Source organism: Parasteatoda tepidariorum, chromosome 12 (assembly GCF_982258835.1).
Source record: "Parasteatoda tepidariorum strain Cologne lab strain chromosome 12, Ptep-v5.0, whole genome shotgun sequence".
Classification (NCBI taxonomy): Eukaryota; Metazoa; Arthropoda; class Arachnida; order Araneae; family Theridiidae; genus Parasteatoda; species Parasteatoda tepidariorum.
In genome coordinates this window covers 1,422,987-1,436,230 of record NC_141766.1, presented here as the reverse complement: position 1 = coordinate 1,436,230, position 13,244 = coordinate 1,422,987, and the positions used below count along the sequence as shown (strand labels likewise).

The window sequence follows — 13,244 nt, the reverse complement described above, 5'->3', positions numbered from 1 at the left end:
TATTAATTCATGTTACTTTTCTTAATAGTATTTTTATTCTGAAGGGAACTTCTGACTTTTTAGAAAACTTGTCTTCTGAACTTTGAATTGGGATAGATTTATGATTCATTTATTCCATTTTTATTTAGTAAATTGTAGGTTCCAGTAGAATCACCATATTTTTAATGTTGCTGCATGTTTACTTCTTACATGTTATTTATATTGTTGTTGCTACTCTAACATACTTACTATGCATACATCAAAAGGATGTACATATATTAAAATTAATATCATTACTAAAGATCTTGTATTTTGCTTATGTTTTTTAAGTCATTAAAGCAGAGTTAATACAAAAATATTTTTTCTCACAAAAGAAAATTTTAAATTAAAAAAAATCTTGTTCTGATCCTATTTAAGAGTATTTACATTAGTGTTTAAAGCTTTTCTTATTTAAATAATGGCTAATTGTATGAGAATAAGTTTTTATTCACATTAAAATGTAAATCAAATACATAAATTATAGAAAGTATATGCAATGTTCTGTCACACATTTAATACTAAAAGTTATTGAATCACATGTATTTATTTAGCAAATTTTATCGCAAATATAGTACTGAGGAGTGATCTACCTCCTCGACATTTAATACTAGAAGTTATTGAATCACATGTATTTGTTTAGCAAATTTTATCGCAAATATAATGCTGAGGAGTGATCTACCTCCTCCACATTTAATACTAAAAGTTATTGAATCACATGTGACCAGTTTGGTCAGATCAATAGCTCACACACAATAATTGGACTGTATTTATTTTATACTCTTTTATTTTGTACCAGCATTACGGACTCGCTCGTGAGCCCGTTACTCATACACATTACACATACACTGCTGCTTCCAGCACTCAGTTCTACAATTAAATTCAATTTACGCTTACAGCGCCATCTATATGTTTAATGGGAATTAACACTCCCCACGATTGAAATTGCAAATTTCAATAAATTTTACACAATTAGCAATATAATGTTATACAGAGAAAAAAAAAATATATATGAATCATACAAATAACATTGTGACATAAAGCAGACATTGAGATATAAACTAAAGCTAATTTTCTATTTGCACAATTACTCTATGGGAAGAATACAAATGTCACGAATATTTCTTTGAAGTTGTTTGCCATTAGGTAAACTTAACTTCACTACTCTTATTTTTGTGTCACGGCCAGGCATCACCTCAACAATTCGCCCTACTAACCATTGCGTAGATGGTAAATTCTCTTCCTTTATCACACACAGGGTTCCTATTTCTACATTATTCTTTTCAAATTTCCATTTATTACGTTCCTGTAAATTATTAAGGTAGTCCCTTTTCCACAACTTCCATATTCTCTGACTATACTTATTAATCTTTTGCCAGTTAGAAAGCCTATTCTCAGTTATATCGATTAGTTGGGGTTCAGCGAGTGAGGTGATGGGCCTACCTATCAAGAAATGACCAGGTGATAGAGTTTCAAATTCATCAAACTCCGGTGATAGTGGAGTGAGAGGTCTGGAGTTCAAAACACCTTCGATTTCAGTCAAAATTGTCAAGAATTCTTCTAAAGTTAAATTTTGATTGCAAATTACTCTTTTTAGGTGGAACTTAAACGACTTCACACCAGCCTCCCAAATTCCCCCGAAGTTTGGTGACCTTGGTGGGATGAATTTCCAATCAATCCCTTCATTAGTAAAATAACTGGCTAACGTCTCATCTGGGCAATTTATCAATTTCCTTAACTTCTTAATCTCAATGTTAGCACCGATAAATGTTTTTGCATTATCGGTCATAATTTTTGCACACTTGCCCCGTCTCCCAAAAAAACGTTTTAGACTGGCAATGAACGATTGAGAAGTTAAATCAGTTACAAAATCTAAGTGAATTGCCTTGGTACACAAGCAAATATAAACAGCAACATAAACCTTATTTGTGACCCCTTTTCTCTGGTTTTTGAACTTAATAGAAAATGGGCCACAAAAATCAATTCCCGTGATGTTAAATGGATAATTAGGTCTTGTACGCTCTTTTGGTAGATCAGCCATTATTTGATTACTCATAACAGGTTTGTTTTTAAAACATGTGATACAACTATGTACAATTTTCCTACAATTATTTCTACCGTTAAGAGGCCAGAACTTTTGTCGAACTTGATATAATAATGCTTGTGGTCCCAAGTGCAAATATTTTAAATGACAATATCTCAAAATTATGGTGGTTAAAGAATTCTTACCCGGTAAAATGATGGGGAACTTAGAATTAACAGGCAAGTCAGACAGAGATAATCTACCACCAACTCTCATCAGCTTATTTTCATCTAGAAAAACACACAATGAAGACAACTTACTGTTCCTCGGAACAGACTTACCTTTATCCAAGCTTTTGATTTCCTCTGGGAACTCACTTCGTTGTAAACATTTTAACAACCAAATTTCAGCTGCATTTAATTCACTTACTAACAAGGGACCAATTTTTCTTGCATCTGGATTTTTACAATTGTAAATGAATCTGAAAAGAAAACTCAATACATGAATAATTTTAGTATAATTGTTAGATAAGGTAAGAATTTTCTCAAAAAGGGAAGCATTATCTATAGAAATTAATGTCACTAAATGGGAATCACAGTTCTTTTTAAGTTCAACTTGGTACTCTTCTTCATGAACAGTTTGCTCCTCATAAGCGTCAGGAATGTTCTCTTTCAGGAAGTCAGGACCAGACCACCATTTCGCACTGCCAAGAAGAACGTCAACAGTCACACCTCTGCTTAGCATGTCAGCGGGATTGTCTCTACTAGCACAGTGGTGCCATGACGTCTGGGCTGTCAAGGCTTGAATCTCTTTTACACGGTTCGCCACAAAAGGTTTCCATCGTTTGGTTGAACTCTGAATCCAGTAGAGTACGATTTTAGCATCAGTCCAGAAAAAGCTTGTTGATTGATGTTTTTGGTCGATTACTTTCTTCACCTCTTTAGCTAATCTTGCTGCTAGCACAGCACCCATGAGTTCCATCCTCGGTAGTGTAATCTTCTTCAAGGGTGCAACTCTGGTTTTAGAAGACACAAGATTGGTAATGATTTGATCTTTGACTCGTATTTTTATGTACACGGCGGCTCCATAGGCCTTGATACTAGCGTCTGAAAATGTGTGGATTTCGATACATAAATTCTCATCACCTGTAGGACTCATCACATGTCTAGGAATTTCAAGATCTTTTAGTTGAGAAACTTCTGTACACCACTTCTTCCACGTTTTTGCAATGTCGGGTGGCAACTCTTCATCCCAGGTGATTTTCCTCTGCCAAATCTCTTGAAATAAACATTTAAATCTAATGGTGAAGGGATTGAGAAGACCTAAAGGGTCAAATATTCTTCCTGCAGCCATTAGCAAAAATCGTTTGGTATTTTTATCCTGTTGAAGAAATTCAAGCAAGCTATCTATCTCCACGGTGATAAAGTCACTAAGTGGATTCCAAGAAAGGCCTAGGACTCGATGCAGATTTCCTTCGAGGTCCTCTGGGTGTAGTAGATCAAATCCTTCTTCATTCAATTTTTTCATAAGATTTTCATAATTCGAAATCCACTTTCTTAGGTTCATTCCAGCATCTCCCATGATTTGTTTCGCTCTTTTAGAAATTTCAAAGGCTGCTTCTTCACTGTCCTCTCCAGCTATCAAATCGTCAACGTATAAACAGTCATCAAGTACTTGCACTGTGGATGGAAACTCTTCACGATATTTTTCTATATGCTTTTTAATGGTAGCTGCCAACAAAAATGGACTAGAATTCACTCCAAATATTACTCGCTTGAATCTGTATATCTCTATATGTTTTAGATACTTTCCAAAAAGAAATCTCACAGCGTCTCTGTCTCTATCACTCAAGGAAATCTGGAGGAATGCTTTCTCGATATCAGCCAGAAATGCAATTCTATTTAAACGAAAATGGATCAGAAGATAAAAAATATTTGGATTCAGATTAACCCCTTGAAACAAACAATCATTCAGAGATAATTGTCCGATTCCATGTGCACTAGCATCGAACACTATTCTCATTTTGGTGGTTAGCCTCTCCTTTTTATTGACAATCAAATGGGGCAGGTAAAACACAGGCTTATCATTTGGTTTTGAATGATCCAATACTCTCTCAATTATTCCTTCTCTCAAATAAATTTTTAAAGTTTCGCAATATTCTAAGTATAGTGAATTATCACGATTCATTCTTTTAATCAGGGAGTCAAGTCTCTTCTTTGCAATGTTGAAATTATCATCTAACTCCTGCCAGTTCCTCTTCCAAGGTAAAGTTACCTCGTACCGCTTGTTTTTAAAGCTCACCGTGTCATTAAAGTTCTTAAGGGCTTCATTTTCGTCAATGTTTTCATTCTCGTCATTAATGCCAATGGACTCTAGCTCCCAAAATCTACTAATGGACTTTTCTAATTCCGTGTTATCCTTTATTAATCCGCAGTGAACCCTATCATAATTTTTTGTTGGTATGCTCCCACTTACAACGTAACCGAATACCGTATTTTGTAAAATTAACTTTGTATTAGGGGGTTGTATTTGCCCTATCCTCATAATTTCATAAAAATGTTCCGCGCCTATAAGTATATCAATAGGACCTGGCATGTTAAAACTTAAATCCGCCAATTTCACATCTCTTAATTCTGGGAAACTGCATTGAATTGGTTTAGATGGGGTAAAATCCATTATTCTTGGAACAACTAAAAAGTTTAAATCTAAGTTAAAATTTCCCTCCTCATTTGTAATGGTAGTACTCACTCGTGATTTTATTTCTAATGACAATTCATTTAATCCTGACACTGAGGCATTTATTTTTTCTTTCCTTAAATTAAGTCTATCAGATAATCTTTTGCTGATAAAATTCGAATTCGCACCCACATCAAGCAAACCCCGGCAAGGAATTAAATTGTTTACATTATCTTTTATGTAACAAATAATCGTACTAAGCAAAACACATTTTGATTGTATTGAATTCGAATCGAAACTCGCAGCAGCAAAATATTCTTCGTTTTTGTTTTGATTAACTTCCGCACTTCTAGAAGGATTGGTAATAAATTCAGCTGCGGTGGGGGAAAGCACGCTTCGACTAGCAGTCGCCGATGCCTCATACGGTTTTTTCTCAGGAGAGAAATGCAAAGTCACGTGATGACGCCTTTTACAATTCTGGCAAGAATACTTAGATTTGCAATTTGATACTCTGTGGTTATTTCCTAAGCAATTAAAGCATAATTTATTAGTTTTAACAACTTCTACTCGATCATTTACGGATAAGTTTTTATAAGCAGGGCAGTTATATAATGGATGATTTTCACTACACGATAAAACACATTTAGAAATTGTAGCATCTGACAGGAATACTCGCGAAGCATTTTTTGAGTAGGGATTTTTTACCTTTTCTAAACTATTGACTAATTTTTTCCCACGCGATGTATAGTATAGATCGATCTCTTTCGATAATTGAGAGGGTTTGAACCAATCGTCTCCCTGTTTCATACTTATATGGTATGCGGTATCTTTGTCAAGTGTTTGATAGATTTTGTCGGATACGATTAACTCTTTTAATGTTTCGAAATCCGACACCTTCCTTAATTTCAAATAATAATCATAATTTGTTATCAATCGAGACGCGTATTGTACGTGTGTTTCGTTTGGTTGTCGGAATGTATTTTTGAAATGTTCTAAACACGATTGAGGGGTGGGTTCAAATTCTCTTATTACGATTGATTTTACTTTAGAATAATCATTTAACTCGTTATCTTTTATATAAGTAATCACGTTTGTGGCTTTTTCTCCTAATAAATTTAAAAGAATTTCCGCCTTGTATTTCTCGGGTACACTTTTAGAGTTAAATGCTCTTTCTAAGGATGAGAAAAAATAACTCCAACCTTCAGGTCTACTAGGAACTTTAACTGTTAGAGTCCGGACACTCTTGACGAGTGAATCCAGCGATTCAGTACTTTCGGAGTTCTCAGTTTTGTTTTCGTTTCGCAGTTTAGCTAGTTCTAATTCTGCTTTTGTTCTCTCAAACTTAAATTTTTCTAACTGTAACAACGATTCCTTTTCTGCTTTTCTATCATTAATTATAGTATTTGCTATGTCAGTAGCAAGTTCTGGCTCTTTAACAAATGTTTCGTTGTTTTTTATTAAGTTCGTTAGCTCAATAATAGTCATAGTCTCAGTAACATTTTCACCTAACTCAATGGCAATTTGCCTTAAGTCCTCTTTTTTCGCTCCTTTAAACATAGTTTATATTTATATATAGTCAATATAAAGTCAATGCACAATTTATCTCAATCAAATTTCAAAACTGGTACATACCTTTTAAGTGATGAAATTCGTATTTTAATCCATAGGTTTTAACTCACCTCCGTTCTCGGAGGACCATTTGACCAGTTTGGTCAGATCAATAGCTCACACACAATAATTGGACTGTATTTATTTTATACTCTTTTATTTTGTACCAGCATTACGGACTCGCTCGTGAGCCCGTTACTCATACACATTACACATACACTGCTGCTTCCAGCACTCAGTTCTACAATTAAATTCAATTTACGCTTACAGCGCCATCTATATGTTTAATGGGAATTAACAACATGTATTTATTTAGCAAATTTTATCGCAAATATAATACTGAGGAGTGATCTACCTCCTTGACATTTAATACTAAAAGTTATTGAATCACATGTATTTATTTTGGCAAATTTTATCCCAAATATAATACTGAGGAGTGATCTACCTCCTCCACATTTAATACTAAAAGTTATTGAATCACATGTATTTATTTAGCAAATTTTATCGCAATTATAATACTGAGGAGTGATCTACCTCCTCGCCGTGTACACTTCTAACATATTTCTATGACTAAAAGATCTATTACTTCTGGCATGTGTTCTAACTCCATGGTCAGTTTGACATGGATGATCATCACATTATCCATTGTAATACCATTTGTAAGATTGTTTCCAAGTGATACTAAAAAGCAAAGGGACAAATCGTTTATTTTATTTATTTATTTTTTTTGTGTGATCAATCATTTGCATTATAAGTTATTTAAAATTTGTTACTCTTTCTCCTTCTCATTAAGCAAAATAAGCAATTTTGATTAAACTTTTCTTGAAACATGAAGGATATTTCTTAGTAAGTAAAACTAAACAGCATTTGAATTATTTAAGAAGAATATAACTGAAACTGTCTTATGTTTTTAATTCAAAACTGTTGAAACTCAGAAAAATACAATTGGAATTAACATACTTAATAGACATATGAATTGAACTAAATATATTTTGCTTTATGTAATGGCAAAATTAAAATGGAAGTCGATTGTTAGCCTGACAGCAATGAGCAATTCAAAGGTGTTTGAATAAGACATCACCGATAAATATTCACTATGATGACTATTAAGCTGTGTACATAGAAATTTCTTTTTTTAAATTTTCCATTCTTAGAAAGTCTTTAAGCGGCAATTTGATTAAATTTGTTTATATTTTCATTGTTTATCTATTTCAATGAAACTATTTTTTTTTTAAAGAAATAAAGAGAAGCTATTATTTAATTGGAGTAATTATTATTAAATATAGATAGCTTTATCATGACATATTCTAATACAATAATTTTGATGTTTTCTAATTAAAAAATACAAAAATTTTGATATTTGGAAAAGGAAACGGTGTTGCTTTTCCAAATATTTTATCAAAATGGTGTTTTATAATGCTTTTACCCCTGTATTATTTTGCATGCTACCTAAGTTGTGTTATAACCTATGCTAACACTTTAATGTGTGAACCTTTTCGTTTAACAATTTCGTTGATGTATAAAATAGCAAGAATAAAAGAAATTGAATAAATTTGCAAAACATAGTAGACTTGACATTTAGTGATAATCGATGTACTTTTATTTATTTCATTTAATGCCCAGGTCAATTGCATTAGAAATCATCATGATTGATACAGGTTCAATTCTAACAAAATAATATATAAGTCATCTCTGATAGAGTTAGCTATATAGGAAAAAAATTCAGGTAAAGAAGAGTTAATTACTATATGGAATCCAATAAGTTTTACATTATTTCACTGTTATCAACAGGGTGCTCTACAAATGGGGAGCTGAAATTTGTAAGTAAAACAGACTCTATATTCTTAGAAGAGCAAATAACAGGTATGCATTTAGCATGTGATTTGCACATGCACGAGGCGTGCCTCTTACATGTAGTTTTTAAACAGTCACTCGTATATGTAAAACATTTGAATATAATGTTGGTTTATGAACTCACCGCTAAGCCTCATGGTCCTGAGATAGAGAAGCAGATTCATAAATTATAGTTTTTAAAGAAATATTTATCATCCAATACAAACTATAAGAAAAACTGCAAGAAATATTAGATTTTCACATGCTTATGTCAAAGCTAAGATAAGTTTTTACCTGAAATTATATGCATTGAAATAAGATAAGTGGCAATGAATTAAAAAAAGAAAAAAATAAACAACACATTTAAAAACAAGAAGAAGAAAAAAATAAAGCATTTACGCAGGATATTTATTATATATTTTTCTCAAACCTCTTCTTTATGTACTTCATGGATATTCAACTAATTATTTAAATAATAATTTTCGAAGAAAAATTATTATTTCAGCATAATTGGGTTATAAAATATTATATAGCTTAAATTCTGAAAGCAAGAATAGAAATTATTTTACAATAAACCTTTAATTATTAAATAAATTTCTTTACATTTTTGTTTTTTTCCTCTTTATTTACAATTGATGCATTATACTGGCTGGAAAGCATACAAATCCTACACTAAATTCAATGTTGTTTAATAGACAGTTTAGGACAAACATGCATAATGACTAGTAAATTTTAAGAAAATTTAAAGAAAACAAATCAATACAAACATGCGGCTTAGAAGGGGCAATAGGCGGAAAGATACTTGATATTAAATAAGAAACAAGTTTCCTCACTAAAGCCAAACTGAGCCATTCTGCATCCTTTGAAGATCCAATTGAATAATATTTTTCATTTCATCATGTCTTGCTTTAAATAATTCCATCTGCTTCTTCACAATTTCTTTTGAATTGTTTTCTCCATACAAAGTTGCATCCTAAATTGAAAGGAAACAAGTGTGAGGGAGAATTATGAAACAGGCATTATATGTAATCTACTAAATAATGTCTGAAGTAAAAAATGATCAACTATTTCTTGTATGAATCATAACAAACATTATCTTTAAGGGGAGAGCCTACTAACCTAAAAATAAGAATTTTTTTTTTTATAAATATCATCAAAATCTAACTAAAACATTTGAAAAAATTTGGTATATAGAATAAATTAATTCTACTCTTAATAGACAAAATAATTAAATAATAATGTGTATTTGTGAAAATATCAGCAAAATCCTTATTGGAAGCTCTGCCACCCAGAAGTTCATTAATAAAAACAAATCAATTTTAATGTATATTAAAAAATTTTTGTTTATTATTTTGCTCTGTTTATGAAACAAGCATTATATTTTATCTACTTAATTAATATCTTAAGTAAAAAATCAAAAACTATTTTTAATATGAATCATAACATATTATCGTTAGAGAGAACACGCTCAGCCACATAATACAAGACTTCTTTCTCAAATATAAACAAAACCTAATTAAAACTTTTGAAAATATTCAGTATATATGTTTAAAATAAATTAATTCTATTTTTAATAGACAAAATAATTAAATAATGTGTATTTGTGAAAATAACATCGAAATCCTTATATTCGAAGGTCTGCCGCCCAGAAGCTCAACTACATAACACAAGACTGTTTCACAAATTTTAGCAAAACCTCATTGAAACATTTTCAAGAAGTTTAGAACAGTTAAAAAAATTCATTAAGTCTTCGGTTAAAAAAAAAAAAAGAATCAAATAATAATGTCTGTTAGTAAAAATATCAGAAAAATCCATTCACTCAAAGCTGCCACCCGGAAGTTTATTTACAAAAACAAAGCAATTTAAATATTGTAGAACATTTTTTATCCCTACTTTGCCCTATTTATTATACAGGCATTATACTTAATAATTATCTAATGTAAAAAATCAACTACTGTTTCTTATATGAATCACAACAAACATCTCTAAGGAGAGAGCACACTCTCACCTGCGGAACAAAAGACTTCAAACAAATATTATCTAAACCTAACTAAATTATTATAATAGAGGGATTTGTTACTTAATAACTGATATTTAACCGATAAGTTCTAAGGAATAGTCAGGGAATTTGAGCCAATGAGAAGGAAGAGGCGTAAACGTCATGATCAGAGGAAAACTGGTTCCCTCCGCCAGAAACGTTATCTTCCCTCCTCGGCGACTCTTCGCCAACTTGCCGTGGTTATGATAATATCCCCATAATGGATTTAGGACATTTCAAAAAATAAAAAAAAATTCTACTGTTAATAAACAAAAGAATTAAATAATAATGTGCATTAGTTAAAATATCAGAAAAATCCATTCATTCAAAGTTCTGCCACCCAGAAGTTTATTTACGAAAACAAAGCAATTGGAACACACTGAAACAATTTTTTTTAACTATATTTGAACGTATAATAAACGTTGTTTTACAAGCATATTTTGAACTAATTACATTACTTATTATTTACGGCTAGACAATAAGTTAACAGAGAAGTCAACTACTATGTGCGAACAATAATGATCACAATTCATAATATTCACTGACTTTATTAGAGACATGATTTTTAACTAAAGCAAAAACATTACTTACAATACTTCTTTAACGTTTCATGTTACTATCATTGAAATGCATAAAGTTTTCAAATAATTACTAAATTAAAAATACCGTATGTAATTGAAAAGAAAGCAGCCAAGCTCTAACAATATGTCGTCGTAAGCAAACGTACAGAAGAAACATACAACTGAACAGTTGAAAAAGTTTTTCGAGTTCAATCGTTCGCAAACTACCACTAATATTATTTTCCGCTTCCTTTGCATTGGCTAAAAAGGATATTTTAAGTAATATTTAATTTATTGTTTTCTTTCATAAATAAATGTTTACTTATTAATAATAAGGGATAACCTTTAGCAAAAATGTGGTGCTGTACCAAAAGTAATGAAATAGATGATTATTTTGAAAGCTCGAATGTTAGATCGAATACTATATAATCTTATATCATATTAGTCTTAATATTAGAAGATAGGATTTAAGAGTTTTGAGTTTTCTAGCACGACAGTATTATATTGCATCTTTCTCATATTAGATCATATCTTTTTACTACCTGGGTTGTTAAAACTGTCTTATAATATTCATGACAAGAAAAAATAAGTGTGCTGAATGCTACAGTCATTAACTCGATTCTTATATAATAGTATCTTTAAGAGCGGCAATCTTAACGGATCGGAGGGTGAAGAGTGCTCTTTCTATCGTGGCCAAGAGAGACATCACAGCCATTTCATTTGTTTTGGACAGCTCCACCTATATCTTCGTGTCTGTGTACCTCTCGCCAAATGAAGATCCCTCGGCAAACTTGGCAATCCTGGATGCCTTGTTGGTTAAATATTCCTCGGTAGGGATTGTGGTTGGAGGTGACCTTAACGCCAAATCCACGGCCTGGGGTCCGAGAACCGATGCAAGGGGAGATAGAATGCTGAACTTTCTAAACGAGCACAATTTGGAAATTCTGAATGATCCCTACGGACCGCCAACATTTAATTCTGTACTTGGACAGAGCTGGGTGGATGTCTTCGCCAGCAACCTTCAGGATATTGGCAACTACAAAGTTTACGAGAACATCTCCTGTTCGGATCATGAGCTGATCACAGTCGAAATTGGTACTACCTCATATACACCCGGAACTAGTAACTACATTAACTTTAAGAAAATCGATTGGCTCGAGATGAGAATCAAGTTGAAGCAAATTACGGACAATCATGACTTTGGTTCTATTGACAAAGCGGAAGATCTAGAAGATAAAGTAAAAATAGTGACAGAAGAAATTGTCAGGGCAGGCAGGACCAGTAATATAAAGCGTGGCTTGGGGGACAAAAATCACTGCTCCTGGTGGACTCCAGCTCTTGGACAGCATAGAAAACTGGTTAGAGCATTAAGAAGAAGATACCAGGGGACAGGTGATGACCAAGAACGAAGAGACTACAGAGTCAAGTTCAGAGGTCAAATGACACTTTACAAAAGAGCGATAAGGAAGGCGAAGACACTGCACCTGAAGAAGTACCTTGAAAGAGTTAATGAGGATGGGGCCTTTACAGCCCCATACAAATTGGCAAAAGGTCAGAACTTGAGACGCTCAAATTACAACCCGATATACAAAGAGGATGGATCCATGACGAGTGACTACAGAGAGACAATTACAACGATTATGAAACATCATTTCCCAAAGGAGACAGAGACCTCCATCATGTACTCTCATAATGGTCATAGTGACCCATCATTTACCCTGTCAGAATTGGAAATGGTAGTTGACGACTTAGGATTAAATAAGGCGCCGGGACCGGACGGAATCCCCGGTGAGATATTTAAAGAATTACTTCTTATTAACAAATCCTGGCTCCTAGAATCAATAAATAAGTGCCTTGAATTGAAAGTATTTCCTGTTTGCTGGAAAAGCGCCAGAGTCACCCTTATTCCCAAATCCGATAGGGACCCACATTTTCCGACATCTTACAGACCAATCTCTCTTCTCCCGGTCTGGGGCAAAATCCTAGATAAACTCTTGACCAAAAGACTTGCCTACTTTTTGGAAAGCAGAGATCAATTAAATCCCTACCAGTATGGCTTCCGGGCTGGGAGAGGCACAGACGACGCATTATTGGAGCTGGTCAAATTTGTTGAGGAGGCTAAAGCAAACAACAAACACAGCATAGGGGTGGCTCTGGACATTAATAATGCTTTTAATAATGCAAACTGGTCGATTTTGATTTGACCTTCCAGATAATATTGTCAGCATTATCATGAGTTTCCTAAGTAATAGAGAGGTTACATATATAGATGAAGAAGGTCAGTGCCTATTTAAACAAGATACGTCGTTGGGGGTTCCGCAGGGATCTTCCCTGGGACCGGTGCTGTGGTTGGTATATGTCAATCCGATTTTTAACAATATTGATTTTAGCGGTTTTAGCGATTTTAAAGAAGATGACAGCCGACTGATTGTTTTTGCAGATGACATTTTACTTCTCTTGAGACACCAGATACTGTATAGATTTGATCTGC

At 33.0% G+C, this 13,244-nt stretch overlaps 2 protein-coding genes across 2 annotated transcripts; one reads left to right on the top strand and one right to left on the bottom strand.

The window, feature by feature from the left end:
- Positions 1 to 1,102: 1,102 nt before the first annotated feature.
- LOC147800890 (uncharacterized) lies at positions 1,103 to 6,271 on the bottom strand. The gene has a single exon (XM_087156052.1). It carries the CDS (start codon positions 6,269 to 6,271, stop codon positions 1,103 to 1,105), a length of 5,169 nt encoding a protein of 1,722 aa, XP_087012178.1.
- Positions 6,272 to 6,944: 673 nt separating this feature from the next.
- On the top strand, positions 6,945 to 12,957 carry LOC122272101 (putative 115 kDa protein in type-1 retrotransposable element R1DM). Its single transcript, XM_087156050.1, has 3 exons — positions 6,945 to 6,981; positions 8,114 to 8,185; positions 11,387 to 12,957. The coding sequence occupies exons 1-3, from the start codon at positions 6,945 to 6,947 to the stop codon at positions 12,955 to 12,957; spliced, it is 1,680 nt and encodes a 559-aa protein (XP_087012176.1).
- The last annotated feature ends 287 nt before the right edge of the window (positions 12,958 to 13,244 follow it).

What these genes read in the sequence shown, in the direction of transcription:
- LOC122272101 (XM_087156050.1), top strand. Translation starts at nt 6,945, where the DNA reads ATGGATGATCATCACATTATCCATTGTAATACCATTT. An exon ending in TATCCATTGTAATACCATTT is followed by an intron (nt 6,982 to 8,113) that starts GTAAGATTGTTT and finishes TGTTATCAACAG; the next exon opens with GGTGCTCTACAAATGGGGAG. An exon ending in CTTAGAAGAGCAAATAACAG is followed by an intron (nt 8,186 to 11,386) that starts GTATGCATTTAG and finishes CTTATATAATAG; the next exon opens with TATCTTTAAGAGCGGCAATC.
- LOC147800890 (XM_087156052.1), bottom strand. Translation starts at nt 6,271, where the DNA reads ATGTTTAAAGGAGCGAAAAAAGAGGACTTAAGGCAAATTGCCATTGAG.